Source organism: Quercus lobata, chromosome 12, assembly GCF_001633185.2.
Source record: "Quercus lobata isolate SW786 chromosome 12, ValleyOak3.0 Primary Assembly, whole genome shotgun sequence".
NCBI classification, from domain to species: domain Eukaryota; kingdom Viridiplantae; phylum Streptophyta; class Magnoliopsida; order Fagales; family Fagaceae; genus Quercus; species Quercus lobata.
The window spans coordinates 12,374,765-12,395,447 of record NC_044915.1 but is presented as its reverse complement, the minus strand read 5'-3'; the positions used below and the strand labels follow the sequence as shown (position 1 = coordinate 12,395,447).

The 20,683-nt window shown below is 32.7% G+C and overlaps 1 protein-coding gene across 1 annotated transcript; it reads right to left on the bottom strand.

Annotated features, from left to right (window-relative positions):
* Positions 1-14,344: 14,344 nt before the first annotated feature.
* Positions 14,345-20,142, bottom strand: LOC115971532 (vesicle-associated protein 1-1-like). Its single transcript, XM_031091511.1, has 8 exons — positions 19,686-20,142; positions 19,426-19,496; positions 19,055-19,136; positions 18,852-18,967; positions 18,583-18,738; positions 18,438-18,476; positions 16,106-16,183; positions 14,345-14,772 (listed from the first exon to the last, which is right to left on the bottom strand). Exons 1-8 carry the CDS (start codon positions 19,735-19,737, stop codon positions 14,656-14,658), a joined length of 711 nt encoding a protein of 236 aa, XP_030947371.1. The 5' UTR covers positions 19,738-20,142; the 3' UTR covers positions 14,345-14,655.
* Between the last annotated feature and the right edge of the window lie 541 nt (positions 20,143-20,683).

Here is a 20,683-nt window from a genome sequence, read left to right as displayed (position 1 = left end):
ATCTCTTATCTCGAGTCTCCTCATTTTTCAGTCATATGTGTCATAGATGCGGCTACCGTCAGATGGAGCGAGGCCCAACTTTAACCGAAGCAGCCACGGACAAAGACAATGACTCCTTTGGCTTCTTCTGCTCCTTCTTCATCGGCAGGTGGTGTGACCCTTGAAGCGGTCATGGCGCAGCTGTAGTGCATGGATGCTCGCCTTGACACACTCAGTGATGAGTTGTGTCAGGTGAACACCCATGTCGGCCGTATTACTCAATGGCAGGCTCGCCTTAGTGGCTTCGTAGAGTCTCCCTCTCCTTCTCTAGAGGCATCTGGGGACGAGGACGATGATGGTAACTATGACAACGATGATGATGATGAGGATGAGGATGCTAGCTCGCCCAGTGATGATGTGATGACTGCTTGATTTACTTACCCTTTGTCATTCGTGACAAAAAGGGGAAGTAGTTTTGGTATGAGAGTATTCATGTACATAAAGGGAGAGTTAGCGTAAGATATTTTTGTTAAGGGGAGTGTCTTTTCTTTTTTAGGGATGTAGTGAGGTTATTATGTATTTTCTTTTCTTTCTTTTTCATTTACCTCATGTATACTAGTCTTGTGACCATTTGACATACATTGTACTTATCTTTGGATATATATATATATATATGTTGATGTATGTTATTCACCTATCTTTACATGTGTTGTTTCTTTTCTCTCTTTATGCACATGATTCTTATTAATTGTATGCAATCTTTTATTTCTATTTTACACTAAAATGCCATAATGAGTTTTGTTTAAAGTGTTTCAGAAATACAAGTTGTCAAAGTCTTCTTGCCATGAACTCTCTTCTTGCAAAGTTTTTCAAGAGTTTGTGTTAGGTTAGATTTTATTGTATTCAACAAGTGAGTATGAGTTGAGTGATTTATGACTTCTCTCATATGTTCCTTTGTTTGTTGTGATTTTGTCACGGATTGTCAAAAAGGGGGGATTGTTAGGACATATGTGTGTTAGGAACATATGTCAATATAGAATTGGCTAATTCTTTGACAAAACGTACTTTACTGGTAATTTGGTAAATCTAGGATGAATTTAATGCTTCAAGAAACAAGATTTCAAGTTCAAGTGTTAAAGTCATGCAAGTCTGTCCAAGAATCAAGTGAAGAAGTGCTGGATTTTAAAACTCGATAGCTAGTATCTATCGAGGTTTAAAAGGCTGTTTAAGCTCGATACTTGACAGCTACTCGATAAATAGGGTATCTATCGAGGTTTAAAAAAATTAGATTTTCAGTTCTGATTTTCATCCAATCCGAGTATAGATATTAGGGTTTTCTTTTCTCACAACCCTAAACATATATAAGGATTGTTTTAAGGGCCGTCACAGCTGATGCAACTCAATGCAAAAGTTTTTCACAAGCATATTATAAACCGGAAACATATGCCCTAGTTCATTTTTTCATTCAAAAAGCTATTGTGTTTGTACACCGTAGGGTTTTGTAACCAAGGAACTTTGTGATCTTCATCGTGTTGATGAACTAAAGAACTTTGCAACTAACATCTTTCTCAAGTTGGTGAGTAAGCTGCGTACTGGGATCCTCGCATCGAATTGGTTAGTCACGTACTGGGAGCCGTGCATTGAAATGAGAAATTGTCACTACAGAACAAGTCCAATTGGGTATTGGGGTAAGGGTTCAACTATAAGTTGGTATAAGATACTAGGATTCCTTTACTTGTAACCACTTGTTGTAATAATAGTGACTCTCGAGAGTGGTGACCTTAAAATCACCCGATGGGGTTTTTGTCATGTAAGTTTTCCCCATTCGTAAACAAATCACCATGTCAATTTATTTTCCGCTGCATTTCAACTTAATTGGTGATTTGTTTGTGCTATCACGCTTATTGCATGCAAATTGAATTAATTAATTAACTTAACTAATTAATTAATTAATTCATCACAAGGGATCAATACATTATTAGCCTATCAAAACTCAAAAACTTCATACCAAAACCAAACCCCCACACACACAGTCCTCATCAATGGCTTCCTCACGTGTTCTTGTCAATTCCCTCTTCCTCAACAACTAGAATCACTCTCAGTCTCAAGCCATGACCGTGTACGCCAAGTTCAAAATGGGGCTGTTGGGAGCTATGAAGGAAGCACCCATTTCTGATAATCCATTCCTTATTCAGGGCCTATAGAAGCAGCAAATTGCTATATGGACCCTGTAAAAAAAAGATTGTGTTTTTAAGGGTGGACTTGCCTGATGTTGGGGAGAAGGGTCTCAAGGTTTGGACTGAGGATGATTTTTTGTACTATGACGTGGAAAACTCCCTTGAAGGTGGCAAGTATAATTGCTGTATCAAAATCAATCCCCTAGTCAGGTTCAACAAGGAGAAGATCAAAGCCCAAATCAACAATGGCGTTCTCAAAGTTGAAGTTCCATACGAAACGCCTTAAGAGTAAAAGAATCCCACATCTTTGCCTTTTTATTTTAGGATAGTAGGGTTGGGAAATTGGAATCAAAGGTGATATTTTCAGGTCTCTTTTGTTATTATGAAACAAATGAATGGAAGAAATGTCCTGGTTTTGCTTCTTTTTTTTTATTTTTTTTTTATTTTTTTTATTATGCTTAGATTCTTGTCCACTTTTGGATCTCAAATGTCTCTCTTTTCCTTCTTTCTCTAATTGGTTGCCGATTTTTCCCGTACTTTGCCTAAGAACTGGTAATTGTTATCAGAGATTTAGAATCATAATAATTGGTTTAGAACTTTTGCTTAAGAATTAGACTTGGTTTAAGCTTTTTGCTTGGATTTGGGATTGTGTGTAATGATAATAAAGATTATCCCTTAATAACAATAACATTTCACATTTGTTCACCAACCCTTGAAAGTTGAAACCCTGAAGCCAAGCCCATATATACATAGCATGAAATATGAGGGCGATTTTCCACTCAAATACGGTCCGAATGCCAAGACCAAGGCCACAGACCAGTTGATGTTGAAATGAAATGGTTGAGTAATTGAAAAATGAGATTATTCAGGAATACACATTGAAACATCTAAGATTGAGCATTACCAGGATCCTGCATTAGTGCTCAACTTCTCTCTTTGAAATAATGAACATAACGAAAAAATGAAAAATTATCAACGCTTGACCATTTAGGTTTCCAAAAAGAGGTTGTAAAAATAAGGCATCGCATTATTGAAAGAATAAGTCTAGTGCCACAACTTGCGGCACAAGTTGTGCCACAATTTGTGGCCCTAGACTTAGTGCCCGTTTGTTTCCACATTTTGAGCCCAAAAAGGGCTTTTTGAAAAAAGCCAAGCCTAAAAAATGTGTTTGGTTAAGCCCAAAACAAAACTTTTTGATAAAAGTTGCGTTTTGGGCATAGGCCAAAAACGCGTACTAAATGCGGAAATTTTATGGACCTCTGAGGGTCCATAAATAAAAACGCGCACTGCGCGTTTTGATGGGTTACCGTTGCTGAAGATAAAATTATGGAAATACCCATGAATTTATTCAGTTCTCTCAATGCCTAACCTCACGCCCCTCATCTCATCTCTCTGCTACAGAACAAACACAACAATCTTTCTCTCAAACATCTCTAAACTCAAGCATAATCAGATTACCAGAATACAAACTCAAAAACATAGTTTTAAAATTAATCAAATCATAACAATAAAAGCAAAAAAAAAGAAGACAAAGGACAAAAGCCAACTGACCCATCTGGACTGGGTTGGGGACGAAGATGAGCAACAGCACGAAGATGAGAGCTCCCTGGAATGTTCTTGAATGAGGGAGAAAAGGAAAATTTTCTTATCACAGAGAGAGTTTTGGAATCAAGTAAAAAAAAGAAAAAAAAAAGAAAAAAAAAGAAAGGGAGCTGGAGAAAGAAAGAGCTCCTGGAACGTTCTGATGAATGAGGGAGAATGGGGGAGAAAAGGAGAGTAAAAGAGGGGTAGAGATAGTGGACAGTGTGTGGAGGAGAAAAAAAAGAAAAAGAAATAAAACGTATGGTTGAAAGTGAAATGAAAAAAGGAAAAATAATATAAAAAATAAAAAATCCTAATTGAGAAATGCTACTGTAATATTTTCACAATATTTTCACAATAAATTTTAAGTAACAGATTGTTATTAGTTAATATTGAATAGTAAAAAAATAATTTCAGCTGTGGGTTCAAATTAGAACTAGTAACAACTTTCCACATAAATTTTGTTGTGAAAATATTGCGAAAAATGTTGTGAACGTAACACTTCTCATAATAAATTTTACACAGTAATTTGTTATTGATTCTCATTTGAACTTACTAATGACATTATTATTTTTCTTATCTACCATTAACAACTTGTCATATAGACTTTATTGTGAAATTTTTGTAAAAATGTTGTGTCCATAACTTGCATTAAGAGAGATAATTAAAACAAAAAATTCACTTATATATATATATCTTGTCCTTTTTGGTAATTTATAACTCAAACCTCCACTTTTATAAGTGCTAGTCAAACACTCAGCTTTTTCAAAAAGCACTTTTTAACAGTTTTTACTAAACACTCAGCTTTTTAAAAATACATTTTTTCATTATACACTTTTTGAAAACTCCATTTTTTCATTATGCATTTTTACAAAAAACTGAACCAAACTCACCCTTATTCTTATTAGAAGGCAGCATGCCAGCATGATCAAAAAGCAACCAACGTTTAGTCCTTATAGAATTCCTTATTTAATTTTTGTTATAGTTTAATTTTCACTCAAACCCGCTAACTAAGGACTTCATAAAAAAATTGTATGAGCTTTTTTATCAAAAGACTCCCTTGGGGGAGAAATTATTTAGTCCTCTGGTGGACCATATCACTTGTCTACTATTCCACTAAAAGACTACCATTTGTTTAAAATTGCTAAGTCGGTAATCAATTTCTGTTTAAAAAAAAAAATTCTAACTCAGCAATTTTAAACAAATGTAAGTCTTTTAGTAGAATGGTGGACCACGTCACTTGTCCACCATGTGGACCTTATAATTTCTCCCCTTGGGGTGTATAGAGAGAAAAAGAGAGAGAGTCAGACATAGGACATGCTATTTATATCCAAGATAAATTTTCTTATGTTGAAAAGAGCAATGATAAAGCTTGTGGCACTTGTTATAGACAAAGATTCTTGGTAAAGCATAGCATTATTCTACAAAAGTCATCAAGAAAAATAAATTTAAAATGGCATCAACATCTCTAATGGTTTAGATCAAGGATATGGATGCTTTTGAAAATAAAAGAAAAGAGAGGAACAAATTAACTATTTAAAACAAACAAATTAACAGGTTGTTCTACTTTAAGTGATGAGAAGTTGAGTACTAATGAAATGAAATATTATGAATAAGTGAATAAACAATGATATGTACTTTTGAATTCTCTCTATTGGAAAAAAAAAATACAAAAAAAAACAAAAAAACAAAAAACAAACAACAACAAAAAAAAACAAAAAACAAAAAAAAACAAAAAAAAAAAAAAAAATCCACAGGTGAGTAAGGATCAATATACCTTGCTCTGTCAATCTTTGTATTATGTAACAGTGGAGGTTTACCTCACACAATGGTAATGTTTTCACTAAAGGAAAGACCTTTTTTCTATCTCACTTCTTTACAAACTTTCTACCATTTTCTCTATTGTTCTCTCATGGTTCTTACCCTAATGGTTCAACAACTTATTCCTTTTATAGTCTGAAGAATGTTGTTGGGTATAGAATAGATGTCACATTATGATTCTCCCATTTGAACCCTAATACAATTGCTATACTATGTAGTGTCTGGAGGAGAGAGAAAGGACACGCCGAGGTGATGGCAATTAATTTATCTCATTCTCAATTTCATTTTAAACTTCATTTTTATTTTTATTTTTATTTCAATATGAAATTCAGTCATAACTTCAAATTTTTTCATTAATGCTTACTTTCCATAGAATGGTATTATAGGAAGATCATAATTGCACTGAATGAAGGTCGTCCCCTCTCGCCAACCATCTTGCAGTCGCACATTGTAGTGTTTATAATTATATTTGTAATGTTATTGTTATGTTTATGTTCAAATATATGTTTAACTCTAAATTAATTTTTCTCAAATCTACTCCTTATAATTTTTTATCTATCATATAAGAAATGGGGTAGTTTGAGAATCAAAATTTAGTATGAAAATAGGGTTTACCTTGAACAAATATTGTTACTAATATGTTTATTAACATGTGTAGTATAGGACAAAATTTAGCTACAATATCTTTTTATTGGAGATAAATTTTGACAAATTCAAAATTGGATTAAATTATCTTTTTATACCCTCCATACTTGCAAAGTTTCTAGGAAATTAAATATTAATAGTTATATCATCAACAAATTATTTAAATTGTAAACTTTTGTAGTTTAAAATTATGCATAAAATATAAGTTTGAAGATCATATAGTAAATAATTTTCAATTGACACAAAATTTAACATGTGTATTGAGAGCATAAAGAACATGCAATTCAACGGTTAGATTTTTAAAATATATAATAATGTTTATTTTATTGAGTAAAGTTGTAACCTTATGTTATAACCAATTTTGTTACTAAACTCTATCATGTGGTATATAGTAAGTGAAATATTTTATTCCAAAGTTTAAGGATTGAGTTTTATGACATCTTTTCCTCTGCATTATGAGTTACTTAGATTAATTTGATAATGCACCCATTTTCCTTATTTCCTCTAATCTAATAATTTTAAACTTTCCCATTGGACGTAGTGGAGTGACTAATTCGCTAGTCACAGCATTGCTCTAATTCTCTCAGAGAGAAATGGCGTAGGAGAAGTAAAGGGTGGCAGAGGTGGAGGAGTAGGAGGGGGGAATATTGGAGGTTGAGTCGAAGCCGATTAAAGGGTTGACTTTGAAGGTGGTGATAAACTTTGTGGAGAAGTTGACGGTGAAGTTGGTGTACCAACACTACACTTTCTGTACCTCATCATTATGTTAGGGATATAAGTCCATTTCAATTTGATAGTACCAAATGCTAGGCTATTATATATGTCCATGAAATAAGTTTGTGAATGTGATGATTGATAACACTACAATGGATTGAATGACATCTGATACATTTGTGAGTAGCTAAAGATAGCATCAAATAGACAATATAAGATGAGCATCATCTAAGATGACTAGGACATTTGTAGTGAAGTTGATTGTGCTGGCTAAGTGTATACTTTCATTTACACTGGAAGGTAGCACAAGGAAAAATCCAAGATTTTTTTTTTTTTTTCTTACTTGATAAGTGCGGGGGATAGAACCCCGAGTAACAGGTTACATAGGAATCCGAGTGTCACTTGACTACAAGGCCAGTGGTAGGAAAAATACAAGATTTTTTTTTTTTTTTTTTGTGCTGGGTAAGTGTTTATACAAGGATAGAACCCCTGAGTTGATAGATCATTGGGAGATCGGGTACCACCTGGGCAGAAGGCCCGGTGGTAGGAAAAATACAAGATTGACTCTTAAGCAAAATGGTCATATGATTTGACCTGCGTTATATGGGCTCCTGAATTCTATGCACTTTTTTGAGATTTTCCATCACTTTGGACTGTTGCTAAGCCAGGTTTGATATTATATACTTTGTGTTCATACCACATTATTCTGCTCTTTTTTTTCTTTTTCTTTTTTTGCTTGAATAGTATGCTGCTGTTGAATCAAGAATTTTGACTAACATGTTGCATAAATCTAGAGAGCATCACCATGTAGTTTATTGCTACTGTTTTTTTCTTCTTCTTTTTTGTACTTATTATTATTTGGCCATTGCTTTTAATTCTTGGTTCTAATATATACATTGTTTTTGCACAAGAGCAACTTCAAGAGCAGGGAAGAAAACTGTGATTGTCTGATTGTTGGAATTCTCAAAATGAATTTGAAATAGAGAAACTGCAAGAGGAGACACATCCATGTAAATATTATACATAGAGGACCTCTTTGGTTGTAGGATTGACCCAATATTGTATATGTAGATCTTCCAAATTTAAGCAGAAATATAAAATTGCAGTAATTCCTTCGGTGACATGGAAGTGTTACTCGACAGGAAATTTATTATTAAAAAAAAAAAAAAAAAAAAACCCTAGGAAGAAATGATCAGCTCACCAAATAGTTCTTATTTTCAAGCATGTGAGAGTTGGACTATGACAATATGATATATGAGGGTTCATTAACAAATTTTGCTTTAGAGAGAGGAGTCAAAGAACTCTCACATATTTAAAAATTTTGGAAATTCAAAATGATTGTTTCTCAATATTTTTTACGTTCTTCCCTATGGGACTAGGGAGTCCTACAATTTAATTAACATAACAAAATTAACAAGCACAGTCTAAAAACAAAATCTTTTGACGAATTAAACTCAAAGGCATTGCCCAGAGAGAGAGAGAGAGAGATTATCTTATTAATGCAAAGAAATGCATGAACTACAATCAATACCAAAAACTAAAGAGAAAGAAAAGGAAAGGACTTAGCCAAATAACACTTTTATTGATTAGCCACCATCAGTCTGGTGATATACCAAGGACAACAACACATCGCAGCCACTAGCCATGGAGACAAAAATCCTTACGCACAAATATCCTCCAGTATAGTTTTAGAGGACGACCCACCATCCTTATCACATGGTCAATGAACGAAACATTGTACACCATCTTCTTTGTCTTCTGCTTTTGAACTTGCAAGAAATTGGTTGCATATGTTGGGTTTATATAGGCTTCAGCAAAGGTGAGAATATTTATGAGTCAAGCTTTCAAATATCACAATTCATATTATCACAACCAATATATAATGATATGTTTCCATACTAAGCAAACGTAGAGAGTACACAAGCTTTAGCATTCACATTATCTAGATAGAATTCTAAAAATAGTAGGGTATAAACATGATTTTCCACATTTTTGTATTAAATAACTTTCCATTAAATAGTAAATATAACAATTCTTAAAGTTATATTCTTAATTAGTTGGCTTTTTTATAGTAGATTTTTTTCCTTCACAAATGTGTCCAAGTTCCTTTGTATTTATAGTTGTCATTGAATTTTCATGTTAAATTCTTGCCATCTTAAGAAAACCTATTAAACAAGTAACGAAAAACTTTTAATTTCGTGCACATAATAATAATAATAATAATACGAAACTACTAGAATTTATTTTTTTTTTTTTAAGGAAAGGATGGAGATTTTTTTTTTTTTTTTAAAGATTTTAGGATAATGATGCGAAGTTCTATTGTGGGATATGCACCTTCTGATCACCACCAAAGAATTCCCTTTTTGATGGCTACCACTAAAGAAAATTAATCATAAATTTATCTAAATTTAGGGGTGTCAAATGGGTGGGTTTGGGTAGGTTTGGGGTGGGCATAATTAGGTTGGGTATATAAAACTCATTTACCTATTAAAACCCATTTAACTAATTGCTTCTAACCCAAATCCAACCCAACCCAATTATTATGGGTAAACCCCAACTCACCCAATTACCCAATTATCAAAATTACCAAAATGCCATTAAAGTGAAAACCCCCAACACTTTCTTGGATTCCCTTTTCCACTCTCTCTAGTCTTCACTCTACTTTCCCAAAAAATCAAATTAAACAAAAGATACAAGCTTGAAAAGAAAATCGCTTCAAATTGGATCATCCTTCTCCTTTTATTTTCCCACACTTTCTTGGCATGCAAACAGCACTATCTAAACAACAAAATTTATAAAAATAAATAAATAAATAAAAACATAAAAAGGGGCCTAATTTATTAAGCATTTAGCTTCCATTTCCTGCACTTTCTCAGCAACCAAACAAACAAACAAAAAAGCATTATAAGAAACGGATATGGTTCCTAAGAAGCGAGACTTGGTGATTTGAGACAAAAAAAACGCAAATCGAAACCAAATCAAAAAAACCAAAAAAACAAACAAATCAGAAATATGAGCAAAAACAAGTAGAAAACTAGATTAGAAAAACCAAAAAAAGAGCAGAAATATGAGTAACCCAGATCAAAACCAACAGATCGAGAACAACTAGCCCGAAACGCAGAGAGAGGCCGAAACCCACGCCTGAAACGCAAACCTGAAATGCAAACAAAACCGAAAATCCAACCCGAAATCACACCGAAACACAAACACAAATGCCGAAACCCATACTGAAATAGAAACACAACCCAAAACCTAGCTCGAAATCCATTCTAAAACACAAACACAAATGCCGAAACCCCCACGCCGCCACATCAAGAAATCCACTAGTCTCTGTGCTATGTTTGTTGTGCCTCATTATTCTGAGAGAGAGAGAGAGAGAGAGAGAGAGAGAGGCCAAGAAAATGAAGGAAAATGAAAACCCTGAAACACTGAAATTTCTGAGGGCTTTTTTTTTTTTATATTTATTTATGGGAAGGGCTAGGTTGAATTTGGATATATTATTTTTGAGTTTAATGGGGTTTAATAGGTTTTTAGTTAAAACTCAATAATCACTAGGTCTAATTGGGTTGATGCCCGTTTAACCCAACTAATAATTAGGTGGGTTTGAGTTCAATTAAAGTGGGCGAGTTTGGGTGGGCAAATGGGTTAGGGCTTACTTTGCCACCCCTATCTAAATTCCATGAGAACTCGAAAGTTTAGAGACATAACAAAATTTCACAACATCTTTGTTTTGAGTTGTAGCGAGTCACTATATAATCTTATTTTATTTTATTTTATTTTGACTTATAGTGATTTAACATGTCACTTGTTGTAAAAAAATTATAAGCTTTTGTTGGGGCAATAGACTAATGAATTATAAATATTATTAGATTAATTCTATGAACCATCAAATTCACTAAACATTAAGCATAATAATCTAATAACATCATATAGTTTTCACAGAATTAAAGCATAATAATCTAGTATTTAAAAAAAAAAAAAAAAAAATCGATAAAGAACGCTAAGCATGTGTTTGATATTAGCTTATTATTTAGTTTCTTGCTGTTTTGTTTTCTTCAAAAATGTGCTAAAATATAATTATACTTCCAAAAAATGAGATTTTAAAAAACTATACATAAAAACTAGTAAAAGTTAAAAACTAACCAAATATACAAGAGACAAGCAAACACTAAAGCAGTGTTTGGATACAGCTTATAACGCCAGTGTCTTGGGTCTGGCTTTTTTTTTTTTTTTTTTTTTGTGTTGAGAAGCGCGTTCTGTGGCTGTCTAGTGGGTCTCGTGCACTGTTCACAGGAGCCACAAACCTCTTTTTTCAACAAAAATTTTATTAAAAATGGGTCTCACGGTACTATTCACACATTTATAAATTATTTTGCTATAGTGTTTTCAATTTTCAGCAAAATAAGCGATATTTAAACGAACCCTAAGTGTCTGTTTGGCAAATATTATTTTTGCCGACTTATTTTACTATTCAGTTTATTTTTGTTACTATTCATGGGTCCACTACACTTTTTGATACTATTCATGAGTCTCACTATACCATTTAAGCTTACGTATACCTTTATCTACCGTTCTTTCAGTAAAAAAAATTTAGTTTCAACAAAATAAGCGGATCCCAAACGGACTCTAAATAGTAGATTTTCCTAAAATATGGGGGAGGAGAAGTAAAGAAAAAGTGGTACAGGAGTTGTGAAAGAAAAAAAAAAATTTATATAGGAACTACTATAAGTCAAAATAAGAATGTTGTGAAACTGTCACGAGATTTTATTACGCTCGTAGAATTTCTCACATTTGGTTAAGTACAACTTTAGTTTTTTAGCTTGCTCCTGGCCTTTAGTTTTTTGAAAATGCTACATTCTGTTTTCGAATCAATAATTGTAGTGCTAGCAGTCATGATGCAAGTGAGCAAAGAATGAAAAACTATGTAAAATATTTTTCATTGTAAGAACGTGGAAACACATACTTACAAAGATTAAATCGATGTCATAACTGTGAAGCTAAAATTTTCTTAACAATGACTTACGAACAATTACGAAGCATAAGACATATACTTCTCTTCTTAAACATATTACTTATTAGTGAAGTATCTCATTTTACCCATAAAAAATATATAAATCATTTAGCAAACTTTTTTCAAAAATCAACCACATAGATAACAAATACTCACAAAGCTCTAGAAATATTGTTCGAGAGCTTCTCAAAATCGCTAAAGAAAATAGAAAATCAACCACAAAATCTGGATTGTTCTCATTTTGCAGTAGTTTCTGAAGTTGTTTAAACTGGTCATCCAAATATCCTTTTTTATCACCAAAACCATTAATTAGAATTCCTCTACCAATCCAAAATAAATAAATTAATAGACCAGTACAAATTTTGTTTAATTCAGTGGAAAATAGACTAGTTTTCCAAGAAAGTAACAAAACCAAACAAATACAACATAAATATCCTTTCGAAAATAAAAAATCTCAAGGGAAAAAGAAACATTCACAAAAAACAAATAAGCGCTTAAAGAGAACAAAATCCACCTAGAGTAGAGATCCACTTCACACCCAATTTTTGAACAATCTCTCAAAAGCAATTATAACCCCACCAAAAAAAAAAGAAATCACTTCATCTAGATAAGCAGAGTGTTCCGACCAAGGTGCTAATGATCTTTACATGGTAGATATGGAGTCTTCTTAATATTTTAGTTTTCACTTTAACAATGTAGAAATTGTTTCATCAATAATTGAGTGTTTATATGTTACACATTTTTGCAAATCTTTTCAACGCATTGCATAGATTAACGACTACTACAAATAATAATTGTTCAATCACTTTAAATTTGGGTTTGGATAAGATTGAAATCCAACTTATATATGATTACTTCTCAAATTATTTCTTTATGGGATGTACAAATTTACTCTTATATAGCTATTTAAATAAATAAATAAAAGCAATCTCAAATTCATCTTAGTTATAACTCGTTTAATTTTGAAGTTTTTGTTTTCTGAAGTTTTTGTTTTCCTCTCTGATGGTGGCAAATTCGCTGACTTGTGGAGTCTTCACAGGAATAATATTCGAACTTTTCTGTTGAATTTTTGCGTTGATTAATTACTTTGTCATATATTATACATGTAATGCCTTTGAATGTTGGACTAATTTCTTGTTAGGAGAGATTTTTAAAAATTGAAAATAAAATATATATTTATATATCCTCACCCGTATCTTATATGTCTTGGTTTTAAAGCATTTAAAAATAATAAAAATAGTAAAACAATTCACGATAATATAATAAGCTCACAACCAAAGGTATGAATTTTCACATATTATTTTAGTGCATTCAAATGAATAATCACATAATATATCATGCCGTAAATTAATTTATAATATTAAGAATAAAATCACTGTTATATGACTTGGTCTTAAAACGTTTTGCTTCGTTGTGAGAGAATATTCAATATATATCTCAATTGTGCAACAAATTAATTAGTACTTGTCCCTTAAAAAAAAAAAAAAGTTAACTTGTACCTTGCCTCCAGTATACAACAGTTTACCGCATATGCTATAAGTTCAAAGGCCTCCAACAGACTCTGCAATGAAACTCCTTTTTTGCCCATAAAATATTCTAATATAAAAATATGCCAATTCTATACACACATATCTCACTCTCACCCATCAATTTTACAATTTTTGTGCACACAACTGACAAAAGGCTTCTAGGTAAACCTCTCAAGATTGGTAAGACTCTTTTATATAGTTAAATACATTTGAGATATAATAAAAAATTAATCACAGCAGAATGAGTTTATAACAAAAATGAAGAAATGCAGTATAATCTTAAGAGTAATTTTAGATGCTCTTGGAAAACGGTAGTAACATAGTGCTCCCTCCTCATTTATGATAGATACTACTAATTAAATTTATGATAATATCTACCATAAACGTAAGAGAAAAGAGCACTTACCATACTTGGGATCTAATAATTTTCCATATCAGAGACATCCCTATGGTTTTAAAATGATATCCACAAACTCCGTAGAGAGTAGCGAAAAGAAGCATTAGTGCACAACCAATTGGGGGATCTTGTTGACCTATTCATTTGCCTCATAGTTGACCCTCGTCCTAAGAGTAAAACTTATTAAGAGCTAATAAAGGGCGGAGGGGGTCAAAAGTGAAGGACTATCATGGACCTCTTTCTTTGGATGGACAATGTAGTCATTATCCAATCAGTCGTCATGGTTGTGCTAATAGGATTAGGTGGGTTATGCTATCAGGATTAGATGGGTTTCAGACTTTTGAGACTGCATGCTATCCTATTTCCTTCGAAGCAGCACCCCATTAATAAATCATAATCGAAGGGGGGGAAAGAACAAATGTGTTTTCCAGCAAACTGAGGATGTATAAGATTATTGATGGTAATCACTATTACCAAACTACCACTATCAGAAAGTCCAGAACCTCCCAAGTGGAACCACAAATAAAACAAAGAAAATCATCCTCTTTAAGTTACAAAAAGAATGCGCGTTCCCAAAAAATGAGTTACCGCACAATACTTTGATAGTTAAGCAACTAGGACCATGAACCCATCCCTTGACTGCACCTAAATGAGTTTACTACTTCAACAAAGCTAAACCAAGAAAAGCACCGTCCTTTGCGAGTTACCTTCTTTTACTTTTTTCATCATCATCCTTCAATGATCAGAAACAAAATGGAATTTGTGGACAATATATGCAAAAGATCTATAGCTGGCACAATTTTACTTCTTCTTCATAAGATACCCCAAAATTAAGCCAATCAATCCAACCAAGATGACAATCATGAAGGAGACACCAGAGCCACCACGATTTTTATGGCCTTCACGCCTCAGCAGTTCCTACACGTTGTGATTTTTGTGAGATAGAAGTTAAAAGTAGCACATGATACATGGCAACTGCAAATATCGAAAGCACAGCCATATTTCTGCAACAGAAAACTTCACAAAATTTTATCGGTTTTATTATTATTATTTTTTTTTTTTTAAAAGGATTTTTCAATATACATAAAGGCCTGAAATACATGCAGAAAAGCATTACCAGAGCAATAGTGGAGCACAAATGATGCCTACCATTCATGTGAAAGAGTAAGCAATAAGTATCACTCCCAGAAATTTAAATAATTTTTCTTTCCCCTTGCCTCCTCCCCCCCAAAAAAAATCCTCACAAAAAAGAGCACATTTGACACATCTTTTATTGGTTAGCCTACCAAAAAGTTGGGTTAATAAGGTCAATCAACGCAGCATACAAATGATTGTGTCCCATATCTAGTCTTAATATGTTCGTATCAGAACACCAGTCAAATGTTGGGACCTACATATCATGGAATCTAATGTTCCCTAGAGATACTCAAAAGGGGCAATGGATAGTACCATAAGCATCATTGCACTGCAGACCATTCTCTTACGCGAATGACTATATTAACTACACTTTCCACCAGTACAAACTCCCCTGATCTACTATAAGTAATGAAACATTCTACCCTCATCATGAAGAAAGCCAAGTTCATTAAGTAGTCTTAATAACAAGACCTATTACTTTTCACCCATGTCCTAAAACAGAGTGTCTAATAATTCAACTCATGATTGGTTTTTCAATATAAATAAACACAGCATAAATTGAAGCCATTTCAGACATTATTTAACAATTTAACTTTTGAGTTGTGACATCCAAAGGGATATATAGAGAAACCAATGTTTTCAAAAGAAAATATGGTGAGAAAGGAGCACCACATTGGACATTCTGAACCCATTATTTATCACATTTCCTGAATACTCCTAACTCAATTGGTAATAGACCAACTATGTCATAAGTATATTTTTACTTTTTACTTCTTCTTTTTTCTCTCTTGCCGGTAAAAGTCACTAATATGGCACTGGATAGACAATGACTCAAACAAATTTCAAAGGGTAGTTTGACATGGAAAAAAAATAACAACCAATGCTTTTCAAACTGTTTTTATACATACAAATATTATATAAAAGATATCAACCAAGTGCCCTATCAAGCACTTGCAAATTCTGCATAACTTGATAACCGTAGAACTTAAGAATGACAAGATTTATTTTCTTTATCATGCAAACCACACCCCCCCCCCCCCAAAAAAAAAAATATATATATATATATATATAAAGTAGTTGAAGTTTTTTAAAGATGAAGTTGCAGTAATCTCACCAGTTCCTGACGAAGCCTGTTATTTTGTTGATTTGCATTATTCTTTTCTTCAGTCAGTTTTGAAATTAGATAACTTGCCTGCAAAAATTTCCAGTATTATCAAGCATAAGTAACCTCTCAATTTTATTTTTTTTTAATTTTAGATAACCACTCAATATGTAGCAAGCCTAGGAAGATGAATTTTACACATAAAACGTACACAATGAATATCCAACTCTAGCAGAGCTGCAAACCTTACATGCTATGTCACACTCTATCATGGTTGTTACAATTATATTTAGCAAACACAACAAAAACAATGATAGAAAAACAAATCCTTGTTACTTAATTCACCCCCAAACTGTGTATATTGCCACATGTGGAAGGAAATGAAGCTATTCGGAAGAAGGGAAGAAATAGGTCTCATCAAAAAGAAAAATGGCGGGTTGGAGATCTCAAATACGCAAAGCTTTTTTATATAAAGACTTTCCAAAATTTTCAGCAGGTTGTCTCTGTCTGTTCCACCCAGATCCATTATCTATGCAAGATGGTCAGTAGGTAAAAATAAATCCTCCATATTCCAGAAGCTGAAGGATTTATTGATTTTGTATTTTTTAATTAAAAAAAATTACATTAAAAAAAATAAAAATAAAAATAAAAAAACCCTTCCAGACACACCTATAGTAGGAAGAACCCAATTGTAATAACTTGTAAATGAAAGACGCCAATTTGTAGTCCTATAGTAGGAAGAACCCAATTGTGATTTGTGAAAAACAAAAAAATTTCAGCCCCTGATGAAAGAAATTACTGGCTCTCTTAATATGTGGAATAATAATGCAGCTTTGATGGGAGGCACCTAGATGATCTCTCTTAATTTTTTTTTAAAAGTAATAAAAAAAATCCATAAATGTAAATAAAATCAGAGGGCTTCACCCTAGTTCATGGGATGTATACAATAAATAAGAATTATTGCTAACTCTCAAAGGAGTAAACACTACAAATAAAAGATGAAGTCCGTGATAAACCTTCCCATCAAATTTTGACTAGCTAGAAAGATCAGGTGAGGCTAAAATGAAAGCAAGTGGGGAATCTCATAAACAAAGGACATACTTTTTTTTTTTTTTTGGAGCCATTAATGTCAAAGTGAACTTCATGAAACTAAACTATCTTATTTAAATCACCACAATTATCAACTAACGTTATATCTATGCATATGTTTGTTTTGTTCTTGTGTAAGGATAAATTTACACATATGGACAACCATTATAAGCATAAGCTACAATGATAGATCCTCCCTATAAGAGAAAACTGAAAAGTTACACACATGTTGTGATTTAACTTTGAAAACCCCACAAAAGGTTTAGTAAATTATCCTAAAGCAGCTGTATCAAATCATTTGCTATTCAAGTATGAATACATATCACATAAATAAGTATAAAGCATTCGCACTATTCAACTACATCTCAAGTTAATGCAGACAATAGAACATAACCTTATATAGTATTATTATTTTGTTGACAGCAATTAAAGCACATCAAGTTTATTTCATGGAAAGAGATGGAATATTTAGATCAGCATAATAGTTAGTTTTACAAAACGAGCACATTGCCATATGACAAACAATTTCAAACTCCCAAAAAATGTAACTCAGAAAGAGTTGGAAGAAAAAAGTGACATGTTTGCCGCAGTTTTTTCTTCTCAATGACTGCAGATTACTGAACTTGGGAACTTTGAGAAAAATCAGATACTATTTCCTCCAACTTCCAACACCAGAATCTTGTTTTCAAAATTAATAACCAACAGAAAAATTGAACATGGAAGAGAAGAAATTATGAATATTCAAGTAATGCACAATTACAGATAATAATCAAGACACAAACAAAGTGTCTTGCATAAGGAATTATGCATTTTTCTTGTTGAACAGGAAGGATCACAGCAATTGACAGCATTGAAAAAGATTAGGGAAACTAATGCAATCTTTTTTCCCAAGTGTCTTCATTGTAGAAGAAAGTGTTGGCAGTGCTAGCACATTTTATGAATTTAGAGAAATCATTACCTCTGTTATTTTAGGCCAACAACGATATGTAGTAAACATTATTTAGTCTTAAACTCAGCTAATAATTCAGCATGGAATACAGCTATTACAGCTGTAAATAGCTCTTGTTTGGGCGGACAATAATTGAAGGGGAGAAAAAAATCTAGAATACAGTAGAACAGATATCTGTACCTTCATAGCAAACATTATGACCTTTACAAACAATAAAAACCCAGAAAACTATCTAAGATCCAAGTAACACAAACAAGAGCACATAGACAGACACTCAGGGAGAAGATTTCTTTTTCCAATGGTTACCTCTGCGGATTTGTCTTGAGGCTCAAAGGCTTTTGTAGACTGTAACAATCAATACATGGCAAAACAATTAGCGTTCCCATGTATATAAAGAATAGAGCCTTAAAAACTACTACACCAATACATGAAAAACTACTTATGTACTCACAGTAGCGAAGTCAGCATTTCCATTCTCAGAAACAGAACCCCTTGGTGAAGACCCTTCTTCCGACCCTTCTGGTACCGGAGAAGGTGGTTGAGGTGGAGATATATATAACACTCTCAATTTGCACTCCTCAACCATATGTCCAGCCTCTTTATTGAACTGAAAAAAATAAATAAATAAAATTTTAAAAACCCACTAGCTTAAATTATAAAATTCAACCTAAACCTCCTAAACTACTCATAGAGATACATCACAATGCACTAGATCTTTACCATTTCTGGGGTAATCTCCTTTATGGTCACACCATCGTTTACTTTTACACTCTGAAGGAGAAACTTGTCCTTACATTGCATGTCAAGAGGAGCCTCTTTCTGTGCTTGCATGGTAACTAAATCAACACCAAACATTTACAAAATCATTAAAAATACAAATCGAATTTCAAACAAATACAAATCAAGATGATCAGTATAGGCACCTATAACATCACATGTGGACCGTGGCAAGACAATTCCAGTGTTCGGACGAACACAATACTTCTTTGGATTCGTTGTTTTCACCTGAGACCATAATCAAATCGTCACGAGAGAAATCAATATCCAAATCCACATTTCTAGTTTGAGATTTGTATGTCATATGCCTTGACAAGAAACAAAAATTCAGCTAGTTCAGCTCAACTAAGTCAAAAATTAGCACTTGTTAAGCTTAATTAAATGGAAATTACAAATCACACTTTCAAGCTTCCCTATTTTCCAACATTTTCTCAGCAACCAAACAGAACATAGAGCATCATACACTTAAACAACAATAATTGATACAACGAGGAAAGCAGAAATTTAAAAGATTTACCTTGAAAGCAACATAATTATCTGTCTTATTTGACAATTGAAGCGAACACGAGATCTGCTTCCTCAATTCAACTAATTATAAAAACAACAAGGAAAAAGACAAAACAGAAAACAACAAAAACAATCAAAACAGAAACAAATAAAACAGCGAAAAGAAACCCTAGACATCATCAAAAAAACAAAAACCAAAACCAAAAAATTTAAAACAAAAACAAAAACTGATCCGTAAGAGAGAGAGAGATAGCGAAAAGACAAACTCACAGGGGAACTTGAGTTCGATAGGTTCGATGCTGAGGAGCTCTCCTGTGCTCATTTTGATGAAATGTGAACACAAAATTTAGAATTGAAAAAGAAAAAATAATAAAAAGTTAGTTTTTTTGGGAAAAGCAGAGACGAAGGGCGAATAGAGAGAGAGAGAGAGTATCTGTGGAGAGGAAGGGATCTGAAGGGAAGGAAGGAAGTGAATGTGAATCTGTTGTTGTTTTTGTATTTTGAAAAAGTGTTTTGTGAAAACAATAAAAGATCGGCGGAGAGATCGAGAGGGGTTGCACAAATAATGATGGTCTTGCTTTTTTATTTGTTTTGTGTGTTTTCTTTTTGTGGAATTGAAAAAATTTTGCTTTTTTTTTTCTGTTTCGATGCTTCTCTGCTTTAATTTTGAGAGAGAGAGAGTGTGTGTAACTGTATATGGGGTGTCCGTGGAAGAAAGAATGGAAGAAATTGCAAGTATGATTTTTTTTTTTTTAATTTAAATTTTTATCCATTAAAAAGAACTACCTCACCGTCTTATTTTGGCATTTACTATTTTCTTTATTTAATTTTTTTATTTTCCTTTTTCTCTGTTTCAAATTTCAGTTCCTTTTAGTGGGGTTTGAGCTTTAAAGAGGTAGGTGGGTTTAAGGGTGACCTGTAAAAGAAAATTCATTTGGACCCTTTTTTTTTTTTTAAAGAATTATAGAGAAAATTCACTTGGACCGATAAGTGGGATCAGTTTTAAAATTTCTTTCTCTACTCTAATATGTCTCATTCTCACTTATACAAATTTTTCCTACATTAAAAAGAGGACAAGATGAAAATAAGACACTCGTATAAATCGATATTGTTATGATGTATTACAAATTTTAAGAAAGGAAAATAAATAAATTCAACAATTTGAATTGGGTTTTATTGGGACATTATGTATTTGTGGGTTTGGATTTTTTTTTTTTAAATTGTACCTTATTAATTTTAATATTTAGAATATGTTGGATTTCAAGTGA

Coding starts and splice junctions, on each gene's coding strand:
- LOC115971532 (XM_031091511.1), bottom strand. CDS start 19,737: ATGAGCACAGGAGAGCTCCTCAGCATCGAACCTATCGAACTCAAGTTC. Junction 19,137..19,425: donor ATAATTATGTTGCTTTCAAG/GTAAATCTTTTA, acceptor TTATGGTCTCAG/GTGAAAACAACGAATCCAAA. Junction 18,968..19,054: donor GTCCACATGTGATGTTATAG/GTGCCTATACTG, acceptor GTGTTGATTTAG/TTACCATGCAAGCACAGAAA.